The following is an 18,327-nucleotide window of genomic DNA, read 5'->3' as shown; positions in this document are numbered from 1 at the left end:
TGAATTTGTTGATTGCTCAACAATCTCAACACAAGGAAAAGTGTTAACTTGTGATGGAGAAACATTGACACCTCTCTTAGTGTCTATGATGGGGTTTGATTTTGGAGTAATCAACTCCATCATCATAGCCTTCAATTGAGATACAATGGATGACTCCAATTTCTTGAGGTCATTCAAAGTAGCCGGGGTATTATCGGCACTTGATGATGGAGATGATTGCTCACGGGGAAGGATTCCATTCACAACCACCTCTTGTTCGGCCATTTCTTAGGCGGTAAAGCCCGAGCAAGAAAACCTTGCTCTGATACCACTTAAATGGATCGTAGCGAACAAGAGGGGGGGTGAATGGCACTACGGCAAGTTTTAACCTTTTTCAATTTTAGCGCAACGGAAGGTAAAGGTGATAACTTTAGCAATAGCGGTGTTCCTACAATGATGCTAGGACATGTGCAACAAGTAAAGGAAACAACAAGATAGTGAGAGTAAGGAGCGAGACAACCGGAGGGCGCGGAGGCGAGGCGAGGTTTGTTTACCGCAGTTCCTTCCACAACAGGAAGTACGTCTGCGTTGAGGAGGTGCTAGTCTCACACAAGAGACTAGACGGCCACACCACGAAGGAAGGCCTCACCTTCTTCCTCGAGAGAGCTCCACGGATCGAGGTGCTCTCCCTCTTCCACTAAGGCACCGGTCGAGGCGGTGATTCCTTCACAAGGTTGGGGCGAGCTCCACACACAAGGATGCTCCCAACACCCTATGGAGCTAGTACATCACCAAGCTAGACTCCATAGCTGCACATCTCCAATGCTCCACCATAGGAACCCATCTCCAATGCTCCACCAAAGGAACCCTTCCAATGCTCCACCAAGAAGCTCTTCCAGTGCTCCACCAAGAAACTCTTCCAGTGCTCCACCAAGAAGCTCTTCCACCAAGGAACCCTAACACCAAGATCCACTAAGGACTACCACGAATTGATGAACTTTCTCTCGGTAGAATGATAGATCGGGGTCTCCTCCACCACCTCTCAAAGTATGAGCAAGATTGGTTGGGTGGATGAGGAGATCCCCTCAATTTTGAGCTCAGCAACAATGGAGGAGAGAGAGAGAGAAGAGCTAGGGCGAGCTGGAGAAGAAGGGGCCTTTATATAGGTCCCTCCAAATCCAACCGTTACCTGCTGTTTTTGCCTAAGCGGTACTACCGCTTCTGGAAGCGGTACTACCGCTCTGAGTTCGAATCCCCACAGAACTTGTCCACGTTGACACACTACGGTACTACCGCTTGCGGTACCGCTCGAGGTACCGCAACAGGGTCCAAAGCTTACTGGACTCAAAGCGGTACCGAAGCGGTACCACAGCGGTACGACCGTAACGCGTTACGGTACTTGAGCGGTACCGTGGGCGGTACTACCGCTCTCAAGCGGTACTACCGCTCATGGTACCGTAACGGGTTCTGTGGGACATTTCCATATGCAATCCTCAGAGCGGTATCTTGGGCGGTACCTGTAGGGTAGCGGTACTACCGCTGCTGGTACCGGTAGTACCGCTATGGCTAAAACAACTTTTTCCTCTTTTCCTCTCCTACCATGTTACCTCACGACACACACACAAAACCAGAAAACCTAAGATCTACGCTTCAATCTTCCGATCATAGTGTGTTCAGCGAGGGCACCGCGTACACCTACAAATCCATCAAAGATAATCTTTGTGCACGGTTAGAATTGTTCGAGTGTTGTTATCAAACACACAAAACAAGGATCATAGATCTTGCTCTTACAAAGACGTCCCACCAACATCAATGAAAAAACTGATCTCAAGTTCTAAATTTGCATGACTTCAAAATTAAATATCAACCTGTAGCAACGCTCGGGCAAATTTCCTACTTAATATAAAAGGCAAAGGGTTTACCTTGTTTCAAAAAAGAAAAAATAATAATGTACAGGACCATACCCTGCACACAAGCGGCAAAGGGCAGAGAAACACCACAGAACTCCACACTTAGGCTACTCTCTCACACTATCTATGAACAGTCGATCTACTCCCTTCCTAGGAAGAATGTATTGGATAGAGTAGGTGAAAACGAGAAGAGAAGAATCCTCGAAACTTCACACAAACTATGCACGGAATCATGCATATAGTCGTTTATTACAAAGCTGTGAAATGTTTAAGCTAAACCGTCCTTGGATGGCCACGCAGGGTTCCAAATTGGTTGCTGCATAAGGAAGAGTACGCGCGAAAAAGGTGTCTTAGGAATTACAATCATTACAACCGTAATAGGTATAGTCCACACTCACAAACGATATCGTACATATTATGCATATAACAAGTTATCACCGCAGGAGTTAAACTTTGAGGGTGTCTTTGATTGTTTTCCCTTGGCGGAACTGTCCAAAGACATTAGCATAGTAATCGTTGCTCTTCACTTTCCTGTATTTCGCCAGTCTTTTCTCATCCAATAAACCTGGCGCTGGCTCGATCATTGTCTCCTCATCCACGCCATAGAATATAACCACTGAGAACCTTTCCTTGACCGCATTCGTCAGGACCCTATGTGTTGGGCTCTTGAAGATACCGTTGCTCATTATCTGCGTCAGAAATTGCATAGTGATTCAAGGCTAGGATATGCATATAATTTTTCCAGATTCAAGAGAGAGAGTGAGAGAGAGAGAGAGAGAGAGAGAGAGAGAGAGAGAGTAACTTCTATTCGTAGCCTAGTAGGTGCCTACCTCCATGCATTCGGCTATGTTGATCAACAATGTGTAAGGCTCGCATAGAACATCGTACCATTTTCCATCTTTCAGGACTTGCAAGCCACGGGTGTGCTCCTCAACGAAAAGGATTGAAAGTGCACCACCATCACAGTGAGGTTTGAAGCCCAAAACAAGGTCGGGTCTTGGACAGGAAGGGTAGTAGCCTAACCTCGCTAGTGCCAGGGCCTTGCTTGTGAATCTATTAGTGAAGTAATTCTCGTCAAGCTTTAGAAGATTTGCCATTGCTCCCAGGATAAGATCTCTTATTGCCTTCGTTTTTGACGAGTACTCAATTAGTACATCCCTGTAGGAATGATCAATAAATGTTTAGATAAAAGATAACTTTCTTATATTAGCAGTTTATACGAGCAGTTTCAAAAATCTTACAAATAAGACCATTACTTGTTATTTAGAGTAAATTTTGCACAAATTTATAATTGCCCATTATTTTGTAATAGTGGGGTAGAATAGCAATCACATATTGAAGACCCTTTTCCGCAGAACAAATATATTGAAGACCCTGACCAATGTTTTGATTAAGCAACATACCGGCATTTTTTCTGAAAGATTTTGAACCATTGTTATTGCTTCTAACGCAATATTCTGCTTTGTAAATATGTCTTTTCATGCAATTAGATTGTAGACATGTAGTCCGCAATTCTGTTAAACCCTACACTTGGAACTTGATCACTTCAAATAATGGATAATCCAAAGAATAATACTCCTGATTGTGAATGGGCCAAGTATAATATCATGAATATGGCCATGTAGAAAAACCCATCATCATCAACATTAAATTAGTAAACTAGGTTTCCCATTTCATATTCTCTTGCAATATTTTATTTGAGGCAACACATATTTAGATAATGGTATGGTGCATATGTCACTTTGACCACCTAGTTTTAAATAAATGGATGCGTGCCATCTATTGATGCAGAGGCCGAAGGAAGGCTACCAATATCCCAAATGACCAACATTTGCAGCCAGAGCGAGTAGAAAGGTTTAATTTGAACCAGTTATTTGTGCGCAGTATTTGCTATTTTATCACTCTATTTATACCACCTTCTTACATCTTTATAATCTTATGTTTGTTATATTTATTCTTGCATGAATGTGTCAGTTTAGTGGTCCGTGTTCTTTATGATTTATGAATGGAAATAATTAGATATTTCAGTCTTTAAGCTGTCTGATGATTAGAAAGTGATTTATTTTCCCTCTAGTTATGTCTCAGGTGATGGTTGGGCCAAAGGTGGAGACTTCTCCCGTCTTCCGGCTCTATTTGCAGAGATAAACGGTGGGACCAGTTGTGAGTCTGGCCGTCGGATTTCACCAGCTCGTTTCTGTACCCTTGCACCCGAAATCGCTCGCCGTTAATTAGGCTGGTGTATTTCTGCTTCTCTTCAGCTGGCTTCCGAAAGAACTCTCTCGATACATTCATCATTGCATCCATCACAGATGTCTCAATTCCATGGTTAGATACCTAATTCGAATCAGCTAGGTTGTAAAAGATAAATAGTAAAAGGTTCCAAGTATAAAATAAATGGTTAGAAGAAAACAATATATCTTAATCTGTCTTTACAATACAAGTAATATCATGCATGCGAGTACACTAGGTTAATCCGCACTATGACTAACATAAGAGAGGAGAGGCCGTAATCTGCATGGAGAACTTACCATTAAGATTCCATAACTAAGTAACGAGAAAGTACCAGTACCATTTAATTTAATGCATTACAATTTTTAATACGGCCATGATTGGGCCACCAGCTTTGACATTTAAAATGATATGCGGTAGAGGGAAAAAACATTTGTTAGCTTAGGAAATACCGAAATAGTGATCTTGATATTTGAAAGTTCGATAGCGAGATTTCTAAACTTCAAAATATTCAAACAAATTATTAATGTAGTCAACTATGTACATTGCAAGCATTTACGGAATTTGAATCCAAACTAAGAAAAAATGACAACGGGAACATCTAACAAATCTTAAAAGGTTCAAAATTTTGCACAATTGTCATTTTTGATGAGCCTAGAATATATACATATTTTTTTGCACAGTAGTAGAATAGATCATTAATTGCATCTAGATTTTTTCAAAATTTTCGAAAGCTTGAAACTGATATTTCGAGTTTTTTAATAAACAAGCTCACTAGCGCTGATGCTCCCAAATAGATACTATATATCAAAGCTACAGCCCTTTGCTGTGCTATTAGCGGTGCCAAATCAGCTTTTGCACTGTTCACATCTACACTAACCTTCCGTCTACAGTGCCTCCCTGATTTTGCTTCATATCAGGAAAAGTTCACCGACTTATTTTTTGGTGATGGTCGGTAATTTCATGGCCCCGGTCAGTCAAAGCGGTGCCGACCTATTTGTCTCCTCTAGAAATCTCCACGTATCCGCGGCCTCCCACCTTCATCGCTTCCCAAAAGAAAGAATCCCAAAACGAGCCTTGCTCCGGTGTCCCCCCCCTCACCCCACCACGATAAGTTACTGCAAAAAATCTATGTAACCCTTATAAATTTTAAATTTTGGACAGTAACTCCTCAACTTTAAACTGGTATCTTTAAATCCGACAATTATGTAAAATGAGGCAATTGATCCCTAGAATCGGGTAAGCTGCTTTGGAAGCTGGTTTTGCCAGCGCTCTGACATTCCCCGAACATGGGACTGGGCTCCCTCAAAAATATAACATGGGACCGAGCTGTCAATTTTTTTGTCAACATCCGCCTTCATCTCGCTGACGTGCACGTTGGGGGAGGGGACGAGCCCCATTGCCCTGCCACCCCATGCCACAAACTCTGTCCCCATTACCATGTTGGAGCCGGCGGAATCGGAACGAGGTAATAGAGTAGCTCCGCGAGCGGCGCTAGTACGAGGAGCAGTAGCAGCCAGAGAATGCCGCCGGTATCGCCATGTGGGTGAAGTACGGGACAGAGCTTCGGTTGCACGGCCGTTTGTATGAAAGTTTAGCTTTGCATGAATTTTACACTTCTCCGTGTCCGTTTATGTACAAGTTCCGATGATGGAAATCCTAGACCAACTACGTTGCTTTGTAGCTCGTCGGCAACCAGTTTCCGATTGTACATCTAGCCACGGCCACGATAGTCGACAGGTAGTGTGCTGCTCTTGTTTAGCTGGTGCCGGCGCCCCTGCCCCTTTGACAATGAGCGGCCTGATGTAGTACACTAGCATGGTCGAGCGGTCGTGGACGCCTACATGGTGATGCTGTCCGTAGCCTCGACGGTGCGCGGACTTCCTGAGCCGCTCCAAGTTGTACCTAATTTTGCACGTCCCAAAAACAGCCTTCCAAATAGCTTACAAAAGGCTAGGGGATAATTATTTGGTTTTAGAAACTTTGGAGATTAAGTATACCAGTTTAGAGCTGAGGGGTTTAGTATGTAAAGTTTAAAAGATCTGGGGGGTTATGTAAAATTTAATGAGTTAGGCAAAGTTCAGAACGGGGGACACTTAAGCAAAAACGATCCGAGATTGATTCCAACGTTGCCATCATGACCGTTAGGCGACAGGCGGGCGTCACGGATGGCGATCTCGCCATCCAAACGCCGGCGTCGGCGTCGCTGACATCCGAGGCGCCGGATTAAGGGCCGCAGGCAACTGCGATTCCGGGGGTGGGGTCGTCGACATCGGAGGCGCTAGGTGAGGTGTCCGGTGGCTCGTCGGAAAGGCCCATCGGGAGCCGTTTCTGGGCGCTGCAGTCGGATGAGGAAGATGATGGTGGGAGTGGTGATGAGGAGGTAGAGTTTGCTTCGTCTGTTAGAGGAGGAGATCGTTTGGCATCCTTCTTCTGCCGCACTCCAACACCGTCGAGGGATGCGGATCTTGCGGAAGGTTCATCGGAGCTCAATCGGCGGCAGTTGAAGAGGCTTCGACGGCGGGATGGGCAGCGGTTAGCGGCTCGCGCTGCGCTTTTCTTCTCTTCTGGCGAAGGTACGGGCTCCTTATCCTCTTCGCCGCTGAACAAGGGATCAAAAACTAAGTGTCACATGAATTTGCCGGTGCTAGAGCCATCAGTTTTTGTCGACAAAACCATGGATGGGTGGACACTGGTTCGTCGGCGGCGTTGGTCGCCGGCGTCCGCCAAGAAGGTCCGTGATCCGGGTATCACAGAGAATTCAAATGGTTTGAATGTGGGCCATGCCCGGTTGCGGGCTGGTGCACAGAGACCTGGGTATCGTTCAGGCCCAATGCGCCAGGTTGGATCATCTCTCGATCGTTTGGAAAGCGATCGAGTTTCCAGGGTTGCCAAGGTTGGCAACCCGACTGCTGGGTTTGCGTTTCGATGTTTCCTAGGGTTAACCTGGAAGAAGAGTGAGGCGGCGGCTCCTGTCATCCGGCGTCGCACAGCTGAGGTCGTCATGAGTGGCGATGGTGGTCGGGGAGGATTCAACCCTGGGCGAGGTGGTTTCAATCCTGGCAGAGGAGGGTATGGTGGCGGCCGCGGAAACTTTGGTGGCCGCGGTGACTTTGGTGGTGGCCGAGGTGATTTTGCGGGTGGCCGTGGTGAATATGGCTATGGCGGCGGGCGCGGTAACTACGGCAATCAGCGTGGTGGCTATGGCGCCGGCCGCGGCGGCTATGGTGGAAATCGAGCTGAATATGCCCCGAGAGGTAGATTCGGCCATGCTGGACGGGGCAACACTGGCTATGGCGACGGGCGTGGTCACCAGGGCAACGGTTTTGGTGGATTTGGAGCAAATCGCCAGTTTGTACAGGGGGAATCAAGTGGATCGGTGATACGTCTCCGACGTATCGATAATTTCTTATGTTCCATGCCACATTATTGATGTTATCTACATGTTTTATGCACACTTTATGTCATATTCGTGCATTTTCTGGAACTAACCTATTAACAAGATGCCGAAGTGCCGCTCTCTGTTTTCTGCTGTTTTTGGTTTCAGAAATCCTAGTAACGAAATATTCTCGGAATCGGACGAAATCAACGCCCAGGTTCCTATTTTCACCGGAAGCATCCAGAACTCCCGAGAGCCACCAGGGAGGGGGCACAGGCCCACCAAACCACACCCCGGCGCGGCCAGGGGGGGCCGCGCCCCCCTATAGTGTGGGCCCCCCAGAAGCCCTCCTGCGCCGCCTCTTCGCCTATATAAAGCCCCTGACCTAAAAACCTCGACGCGTTCGACGAAACCCACGTAAACCTTCCGCAGCCGCCGCCATCGCGACGCCAAGATCCGGGGGACAGGAGTCTCGTTCCGGCACGCCGCCGGAGCGGGGAAGTGCCCCGGAAGGCTTCTCCATCAACACCGCTACCATCTCCACCGCCATCTTCATCACCGCTGCTCGCTCCCATGAGGAGGGAGTAGTTCTCCATCGAGGCTCGGGGCTGTACCGGTAGCTATGTGGTTCATCTCTCCCATGTACCTCAATACAATAATCTCATGAGCTGCTTTACATGATTGAGATTCATATGAGTTTGTATCACTACTATCTATGTGCTACTCTAGCAATGTTATTAAAGTAGTTTTATTCCTCCTGCACGTGTGCAAAGGTGACAAGTGTGTGCACCGTGTTAGTACTTGGTTTATGCTATGATCATGATCTCTTGTAGATTGCGAAGTTAACTATTGCTATGATAGTATTGATGTGATCTATTCCTCCTACATATGCATGAAGGTGACGAGTGTGCATGCTATGCTAGTACTTGGTTTAGTCTTTTGATCTATCTTACACTAAAGGTTACTAAAATATGAGCATTATTGTGGAGCTTGTTAACTCTGGCATTGAGGGTTCGTGTAATCCTACGCAATGTGTTCATCATCCAACAAAAGTGTAGAGTATGCATTTATCTATTCTGTTATGTGATCAATGTTGAGAGTGTCCACTAGTGAAAGTCTAATCCCTAGACCTTGCTCCTAAATACTGCTATCGCTACTTGTTTACTACTGCTGCAATACTACCACCATCAACTACACGCCAGCAAGCTATTTTCTGGCACCGTTGCTACTGCTCATATATATTCATACCACCTGTATTTCACTATCTCTTCGCCGAACTAGTGCACCTATTAGGTGTGTTGGGGACACAAGAGACTTCTTGCTTTGTGGTTGCAGTGGTTGCATGAGAGGGGTATCTTTGACCTCTTCCTCCCCGAGTTCGATAAACCTTGGGTGATCCACTTAAGGGAAAACTTGCCGCTGTTCTACAAACCTCTCGCTCTTGGAGGCCCAACACTGTCTACAGGAAAGGAGGGGGAACGTAGACATCAAGCTATTTTCTGGCGCCGTTGCCGGGGAGGAAAGGTAAAAGGTACTCACACTCCGGATCTCGGCTACTAAGCTATTTCCCGGCGCATCGTAAGTACTCAAAGCTATTTCCTTTAGATCCTGCAATTGCATCTTTTTGTTTCTTGTTTACACTAGTTTGGCATAATGGACAAGAATGAGCTTCTATTTCTATTTCCTGATTTAAAACATGGATTGTTTGATGCGAAAATTAAAAAACCTATGGAATCTTATTTGCATGCTGGTAGTAATATTAGTATGAACGCTTTGAACACCATTGTTGATAATAATATAGAAAGTTCTAAGCTTGGGGAAGCTGATTTTCATGATCTTTTTAGTCCCCCAAGCATTGAGGAGAAAAATTTCTTTGATGATACTTTGCCTCCTATTTATGATGATTATAATGATAGTAGTCTTTTGTTGCCACCTACTATGGAGAGTAAATTTTGTTGTAATTATACTATGCCTCCTACACTTGATGAGAATAATAATGATAGCTACTTTGTTGAATTTGCTCCCACTACAACTAATAAAATTAATTATGCTTATGTTGGGAGTAGTAATAATTTTATGCATGAGACTCATGATAAGAATGCTTTATGTGATGGTTATATTGTTGAGTTTGCTCATGATGCTACTGAAAGTTATTATGAGAGAGGAAAATATGGTTGTAGAAATTTTCATGTAACTAAAACACCTCTCTATGTGCTGAAATTTTTGAAGCTATACTTGTTCTATCTTCCTATGCTTGTTACTTTGCTCTTCATGAACTTATTTATTTACAAGATTCCTATGCATAATAAGCATGTTAGACTTAAATTTGTTTCATACTTGCCACTTGATGCTCTCTTTTGCTTCAACTACTATTTCTTGCGAGTGCATCATTAAAACTGCTGAGCCCATCTTAATGGCTATAAAGAAAAGAACTTCTTGGGAGATAACCCATGTGTTATTTTGCTACAGTACTTTGTTTTATATTTGTGTCTTGGAAGTTGTTTACTACTGTAGCAACCTCTCCTTATCTTAGTTTTGTGTTTTGTTGTGCCAAGTGAAGCCTCTAATCGAAGGTTGATACTAGATTTGGATTTCTGCGCAGAAACAGATTTCTATCTGTCACGAATCTGGGATTTTCTCTCTGTAGAAAAATCATAAAATATGCCAATTTACGTGCGTGTTCCTCAGATATGTACGCAACTTTCATTAGTTTTGAGTTTTCTGATCTGAGCAACGGAAGTATTTATTAGAAATTCGTCTTTACGGACTGTTCTGTTTTGACAGATTCTGCCTTTTATTTCGCATTGCTTCTTTCGCTGTGTTGGGTGGATTTCTTTGTTTCATTACCTTCCAGTAGCTTTGAGCAATGTCCAGAAGTGTTAAGAATGATTGTGTAACCTCTGAACATGTGAGTTTTTGATTATGTACTAACCCCTCTAATGAAGTTTATGAGAAGTTTGGTGTGAAGGAAGTTTTCAAGGGTCAAGAGAGGAGAATGATACACTATGATCAAGGAGAGTGAAAGCTCTAAGCTTGGGGATGCCCCGGTGGTTCACCCATGCATATTCTAAGAAGACTCAAGCGTCTAAGCTTGGGGATGCCCAAGGCATCCCCTTCTTCATCAACAACATTATCAGGTTCCTTCTCTTGAAACTATATTTTTATTCGGTCACATCTTATGAGCTTTACTTGGAGTGTCTGTATGCTTTTATTTTTGTTTGTGTTTGAATAAATTGGATTACATCATGCTTGTGTGGGAGAGAGACACGCTCCGCTGTAGCATATGGACAAGTATGTCCTTAGTTTCTACTCATAGTATTCATGGCGAAGTTTCTTCTTCGTTAAATTGTTATATGGTTGGAATTGGAAAATGATACATGTAGTAATTGCTATAATGTCTTGGGTAATGTGATACTTGGCAATTGTTGTGCTCATGTTTAAGCTCTTGCATCATATGCTTTGCATCCATTAATGAAGAAATACATAGAGCATGCTAAAATTTGGTTTGCATAATTGGTTTCTCTAAAGTCTAGATAATTTCTAGTATTGAGTTTGAACAACAAGGAAGACGGTGTAGAGTCTTATAATGTTTTCAATATGTCTTTTATGTGAGTTTTGCTGCACCGGTTCATCCTTGTGTTTGTTTCAAATAAGCCTTGCTAGCCTAAACCTTGTATCGAGAGGGAATACTTCTCATGCATCCAAAATACTTGAGCCAACCACTATGCCATTTGTGTCCACCATACCTACCTACTACATGGTATTTCCTGCCATTCCAAAGTAAATTGCTTGAGTGCTACCTTTAAACAATTCAAAATTTATCACCTCTGATTTGTGTCAATGTTTTATAGCTCATGAGGAAGTATGTGGTGTTTATCTTTCAATCTTGTTGGGCAACTTTCACCAATGGACTAGTGGCTTCATCCGCTTATCCAATAATTTTGCAAAAAGAGCTGGCAATGGGATTCCAGTCCCAAATTAATTAACAAAAATAGACACTCCTCCATGGTATGTGATTGTTGGACGGCACCCGAAGGATTCGGTTAGCCATGGCTTGTGTAAGCAAAGGTTGGGAGGAGTGTCATCATAATAAAACTAAAATAAAAAGGCACTCCTTCATGGTATGAGATTGTTGGCAGGCACCCGAGGATTCGGTTAGCCATGGTTTGTGAAAAAAAGGTTGGAAGGAGTGCCACCCAAAAATAAAATAAAATGGGAGCCGCTCTTTGAAGGTTTGTCTGGCAAGGGGGTTAGAGTACCCGCTACCATTCGTTGACAACAACATACACCTCTCAAAACTTTATTTTTATGCTCTCTTTATGTTTTCAAAATAAAAGCTCTAGCACAAATATAGCAATCGATGCTTTCCTCTTTGAAGGACCATTCTTTTACTTTCAATGTTGAGTCAGTTCACCTATTTCTCTCCACCTCAAGAAGCAAACACTTGTGTGAACTGTGCATTGATTCCTACATACTTGCTTATTGCACTTATTATATTACTCTATGTTGACAATATCCATGAGATATACATGTTATAAGTTGAAAGCAACCGCTGAAACTTAATCTTCTTTTGTGTTGCTTCAATGCCTTTACTTTGAATTATTGCTTTATGAGTTAACTCTTATGCAAGACTTATTGATGCTTGTCTTGAAGTGCTATTCATGAAAAGTCTTTGCTATATGATTCACTTGTTTACTCATGTCATATACATTGTTTTGATTGCTGCATTCACTACATATGCTTTACAAATAGTATGATCAAGTTTATGATGGCATGTCACTCCAGAAATTATCTTTGTTATCGTTTTACCTGCTCGGGACGAGCAGAACTAAGCTTGGGGATGCTGATACGTCTCCGACGTATCGATAATTTCTTATGTTCCATGCCACATTATTGATGTTATCTACATGTTTTATGCACACTTTATGTCATATTCGTGCATTTTCCGGAACTAACCTATTAACAAGATGCCGAAGTGCCGCTCCTGTTTTTCGCTGTTTTTGGTTTCAGAAATCCTAGTAACGAAATATTCTCGGAATCGGACGAAATCAACGCCCAGGTTCCTATTTTCACCGGAAGCATCCAGAAGACCCGAGAGCCACCAGGGAGGGGGCACAGGCCCACCAAACCACACCCCGGTGCGGCCAGGGGGGGCGCGCCCCCCTATAGTGTGGGCCCCCCAGAAGCCCTCTTGCGCCGCCTCTTCGCCTATATAAAGCCCCTGACCTAAAAACCTCGACGCGTTCGACGAAACCCACAGAAACCTTCCAGAGCCGCCGCCATCGTGACGCCAAGATCTGGGGGACAGGAGTCTCTGTTCCGGCACGCTGCCGGAGCGGGGAAGTGCCCCCGGAAGGCTTCTCCATCAACACCGCTGCCATCTCCACCGCCATCTTCATCACCGCCGCTGCTCCCATGAGGAGGGAGTAGTTCTCCATCGAGGCTCGGGGCTGTACCGGTAGCTATGTGGTTCATCTCTCCCATGTACCTCAATACAATAATCTCATGAGCTGCTTTACATGATTGAGATTCATATGAGTTTGTATCACTACTATCTATGTGCTACTCTAGCAATGTTATTAAAGTAGTTTTATTCCTCCTGCACGTGTGTAAAGGTGACAGTGTGTGCACCGTGTTAGTACTTGGTTTATGCTATGATCATGATCTCTTGTAGATTGCGAAGTTAACTATTGCTATGATAGTATTGATGTGATCTATTCCTCCTACATATGCATGAAGGTGACAGTGTGCATGCTATGCTAGTACTTGGTTTAGTCTTTTGATCTATCTTACACTAAAGGTTACTAAAATATGAGCATTATTGTGGAGCTTGTTAACTCCGGCATTGAGGGTTCGTGTAATCCTACGCAATGGGTTCATCATCCAACAAAAGTGTAGAGTGTGCATTTATCTATTCTGTTATGTGATCAATGTTGAGAGTGTCCACTAGTGAAAGTCTAATCCCTAGGCCTTGCTCCTAAATACTGCTATCGCTACTTGTTTACTACTGCTGCAATACTACCACCATCAACTACACGCCAGCAAGCTATTTTCTGGCACCGTTGCTACTGCTCATATATATTTATACCACCTGTATTTCACTATCTCTTCGCCGAACTAGTGCACCTATTAGGTGTGTTGGGGACACAAGAGACTTCTTGCTTTGTGGTTGCAGTGGTTGCATGAGAGGGATATCTTTGACCTCTTCCTCCCTGAGTTCGATAAACCTTGGGTGATCCACTTAAGGGAAAACTTGCTGCTGTTCTACAAACCTCTGCTCTTGGAGGCCCAACAGTGTCTACAGGAAAGGAGGGGAAACGTAGACATCAATCAGCAGGTTCTGGTCCTAATGGCAATTGGGACAACACTCGGTATGGAGGAAATCAGCAAAGATGGAGCTCAGGGCGAGGTGGCGCCATGGTCAATCGGAATAGGAGTCAGGACGTGGAGGGTGCTCTTCGAGGAGGCATTGATGCTGATCTCCTGCAGCAAACTTTCCAGGTGGTGGTGGCGGCTGTGACGGCAGCTACGAAGTCAAAGGAAAGTCCGGCTGTCCAACCTTCTGGGAATAATTCGTAACTAGTTATTGTTGTTGCTGAGGTTGTTGAGGCTCCGGTTGCAGGGCTTAATTCATCGGCGACACAACAAGTTGGGAAGTCTCAGGTGATACCAGAAGGTTCGGGGACAGTTACTATTGACAAAGAGAATGAGGGTCAGGGTGCTACTAAGAAGAAAAAGGAGGAAAAAACGGGATGTTTTCGTTGCAAAAAGCCGGGGCATTATATTGATGATTGCCCTACTCCTTTTTTGATATCTGTGAGTCTATACATCATGTTACATCTGCTTGCCACCTGCTAAATGCTCCAAAATCAACTGTGATTCTTCATGGTTATGCAAATGAGGGGCTTATGTTTTTTGAGCTTGCATGTGGTGTGTTCAAGGCTAAGGCAGAAAATCCCAAACTGGCGAAGGTTACTATTGAAGATGAGACCTTGACTATTCCAGAGATTATAGAACAGCTCAAGAAAATTGTCCCTTCTGAAAAGTTTAACTGGGAGGTTTTTCATTTCAAGGATAATATTTACAGAGTTAAGCTACCTAGTAAATTAGAGGTCCAGCGTTTGAAGAATTTTGGCACATACATTTGCACAGACAAGGAGGCTTGTTTGGCGTTTGATTCATGGTCATCTGTGGAGGAGCCCCTACACATGCTTCCAGAGGTTTGGGTTCGTGTTTCGGGGCTGCCATCGGATGTTAGATCGGACTATCTTACCTTATGGGGAGTGGGAACTCTTTTTGGTAAAACTTTGGATGTGGATATGGCCTATACTCGTAAGAATAAAGTGTTCAGAACCAAGATTGGATGCCTTGATTATAGACTTATTCCCGCAGATAGTGACATGTTCATTAGGAGAGGGTTCTATAAGTTACGCTTTGAAGTGGAAATTGAGGAACAGTCTCACGAGGTTAATATGGTGGATGCTAATAATGGTTCTGATGGACATAATGGCGATAATCAGGGTGAAGAGAAGAATGGAGATGCTCATGACATGGACATGGATAGTAAGGAAAAAGATTCTGGGGCGGAACCGAAAGGTAATGATCAAGAAGGTCCTAATACACATAATGCAAGGGAGGGTATGCAAGAACAGTGTGATTTTCTAGAGGCTATTCAGTTTGGGACTATGGATGCTAATAGTACATCTCCAGGTAATCAGTATACTGCAAAAAATTTGAATCAAATTGGCCTTGTTTTCATTCCTAAATCTCACAACAAAGTTTCTGCACAAAATGACAAACTTAGCACGGTATTTCATGTAGATCCGCAGCGGAGGGGAGTTTCTCCTGGGTTGTTGGACCTTGGGATCGGAGCTGATGGTCAGAACACTGCCATTGGGCAGGATCTGCCTTTCGCTTCGCCAGGTCGGCTTGCAGCCAATGAGCAGCCTCCTGCTGGCCGACTGCAGCCGCAGTGCTGTGCTGTCGCCGGGTCCCCGAGGGCGTCGCTAGGCGACACTGGCAGATTCCCTCTGCCCGTCAGCCAGGTGCAGGCGCATGCAGGTGGGAGCACAAGTGGGTCGGGATCTTTTGCACCGAGGGGTGGTGCCTCGCCAGTTGTGGCGGCTCCGCCAGCGCCACAGAAGATCCCGTCGGCGGTGTCCAGTCTGCCTGGGCATTGCACGCCGGTCGACGCTCGCCTGTCACCAATCATTGGCGACAGCAATTCTGGATCGTCTGTGTCTCCCACTACTGTGGCCCTTGGTGAGTCTGATGGGGATAGATTTGCTGATTTTGTAGCTGATTTAAACTATGGTTTTTCGCAGCCTTTTGTTCGTGTTTTGGCTGATGACGATGTTCTTGCTGATGTTGGCTGTGGTAATGCAGGAGTGGGTTTAAGTGTTTCTTTGGGTCAGCCCAAGAGAGGTAATACGGAGGAGGTGGTGCCAATGGCTAGGGGAGGCCTTCCAAGCATGGGCTTGAAAGAACCGATGGGGGTTGCCTCATTTTCAGAGTCTTTCGGTAAGCCATCAGATACTTCTGTTTCCTCTTCAGTGAAAGTGAAAGCCGGTGTGAGTTTATCCTTTATTGATCAGTCTTTTGATTATATGACAGTTCGTCCTACTACGGAGGAGGTTATTGCTTTTGGGGGAATTCCTCAGCCTCCATTAGGTGTGAGATCTAGTACTAGACTGGGTAGCCAGCCTGGGGGAGATATGCGTCAAATGGAGAAGGCTATGAGGAATGCACAGTTGCGGGATGTTCCTACGAGTGTAGGTAAGCCTATGCCTCCTAAATTTTCTATTGTCAATTTACCTAATGATGAGATTATACATAAGGCGGAACAGTTGGGTATTTCCTTAGGTAAATCTGAAGGCGAGATAGTGAAATCTATTAAAGGAATTAAATTGCTAGAAGAGGAACGAAATTTAACCATTCTGCAGAAAAATATAGATGAGTATGTAAATAAGGAGGAGGACCCTTCCGCACTTGTGATGTCTAAAGTTTCTACTCTATGTGATGATCTGGTAGAGGATGATTGCATCCCATTGGATTTAGATGATCATTTGGAACACCTAAATCCGGTAATTAAGGAAAAAAAGACTAGGGTTAGGAAAATCTGTGATACTAATAATATTCGTAAAAGCACGCGGAGAAGAATTAAAAGACAATTTTCATGATGCAGAATATGAAAGGAATGAATTGGAATCCTGGGGGGTTTGGGGATACTGCTAAGCATTTGTTTGTAAAAGGTCTAATTTCTCTATTCCTTTTTTAAATCAATTGGTTGCGGGATATAGTTATTCCTGGTTTTGCTTACCACCGCATGGTAGATCAGGAGGTATCTTGGTTGGTATTAATTCTGACACACTTGAGGTACTTAAGGTGAGTACTGGAGATTTCTGTGTTAAACTGCATATTAAGTGTAAAAGGGATGGTTTTGAATGGATCCTTGTGCCAGTCTATGGGGTTGCCCAAGATGCACATAAGGCTGAATTTTTAGCGGAATTGGTCAGAATTTGTGAGACGGAAACATTACCTATGTTGGTGGGTGGTGATTTCAACATTATTCGAAAACGTGAGGAAAAAATAATGATAATTTTAAAGCGCGTTGGCCTTTTGTGTTTAAGGCCATTATTGAACATTTGAATTTGCGCGAAATTGCTCTTTCGGGCAGACAGTTTACGTGGACAAGTCGTCGGGAAGTACCAACTTATGATAAATTGGATAGAGTGCTTGCTTCCATTTCTTGGGAACAAAAATTCCCTCTTGTCACTGTGCGGGCATTGACAAGAGCGGACTCCAACCATACTCCGATTCTTATTGACTCAGGGGTGAAAGCACATTTGGGTAATAAGCCAAAGTTCTCTTTTTAGTTGCATTGGTTGCGACAAGAGGGTTTCTTTTACATGATTGAAAAGGAGTGGAAGTCCGTTCTAGTGGGGCTGAATCCCATGGATGTGTGGTTGAATAAATTGTGACATATCAGAAAATTTCTTAAAGGTTGGGCAAAGAACCAAAGTGGACAATATAAAAAAGAAAGGGATAGGTTAATAGGTATTATTGATGGTTTAGATATGAAAGCTGAAACGAACTGCTTATCGATGGTAGAGAGAGAATCGCTAAAAGAGGCAAATGATAAGCTGAATAAATTACGAAGAGAGGAAGAGTCTAAATGGGCGCAGAGAGCTAAAGTTAAGCATATCCAAGAAGGAGGGAGTAATACGAGATATTTTCATTTGATTGCAAATGGGAAACATAGAAGAAAGAAAATTTTCCAATTAGAACAACAGGAAGGAACTATTGTTGGGGAAGATAATTTGAAAGTCTACATTACTGAGTATTATAAAAAATTATTTGGGGCACCGACATCAAATAATATCTCTTTGGTAGAGGAAGAGATACAGGACATTCCCCAGATATCGACTGTTGAGAATGCGATCTTGACAACTTCTTTTTCTGAGGAAGAAGTTCATGAGGCACTTTTTCAAATGGAAAGTAATAAAGCGCCGGGGCCTGATGGTTTTCCGGCAGAGTTTTATCAGAAATTTTGGGAAGTAATTAAAGAAGACTTGATGGCGCTGTTTAATCAATTCAGTATTGGGGATTTGCCTCTATACAAATTGAATTTCGGAGTCATTACTTTATTACCGAAGAAAGAAGATGCGGTGCAAATTCAACAATATCGACCTATTTGTCTTCTGAATGTGTGTTTTAAAATCTTTACCAAGGCTGGTACAAATCGTATTACCGGTATTGCCCCACGAGTCATAAGACCAACACAATCCGCTTTCATGCCGGTAAGGAATATTTTAGAAGGGATGGTCATTC

General features: G+C 43.8%; 1 protein-coding gene across 1 annotated transcript; it reads right to left on the bottom strand.

The window, feature by feature from the left end:
• Positions 1-2,335: 2,335 nt before the first annotated feature.
• LOC124660662 (protein SRG1-like) lies at positions 2,336-5,560 on the bottom strand. Its single transcript, XM_047198490.1, has 4 exons — positions 5,444-5,560; positions 3,979-4,223; positions 2,720-3,062; positions 2,336-2,578 (listed from the first exon to the last, which is right to left on the bottom strand). Exons 1-4 carry the CDS (start codon positions 5,558-5,560, stop codon positions 2,336-2,338), a joined length of 948 nt encoding a protein of 315 aa, XP_047054446.1.
• Between the last annotated feature and the right edge of the window lie 12,767 nt (positions 5,561-18,327).

Source organism: Lolium rigidum, chromosome 1 (assembly GCF_022539505.1).
Source record: "Lolium rigidum isolate FL_2022 chromosome 1, APGP_CSIRO_Lrig_0.1, whole genome shotgun sequence".
Lineage (NCBI taxonomy): Eukaryota > Viridiplantae > Streptophyta > Magnoliopsida > Poales > Poaceae > Lolium > Lolium rigidum.
This window is presented reverse-complemented; position numbering and strand designations above follow the sequence as displayed.

Bases quoted from the DNA above. Each gene is read 5' to 3' on its own strand.
- LOC124660662 (XM_047198490.1), bottom strand. From the start codon at position 5,560: ATGGTAATGGGGACAGAGTTTGTGGCATGGGGTGGCAGGGCAATGGGG. The intron at 4,224-5,443 runs GTCCCATGTTAT...GATTCGAATTAG, and splicing joins ACAAAAAAATTGACAGCTCG to GTATCTAACCATGGAATTGA. The intron at 2,579-2,719 runs GTAGGCACCTAC...TTTCTGACGCAG, and splicing joins ACATAGCCGAATGCATGGAG to ATAATGAGCAACGGTATCTT.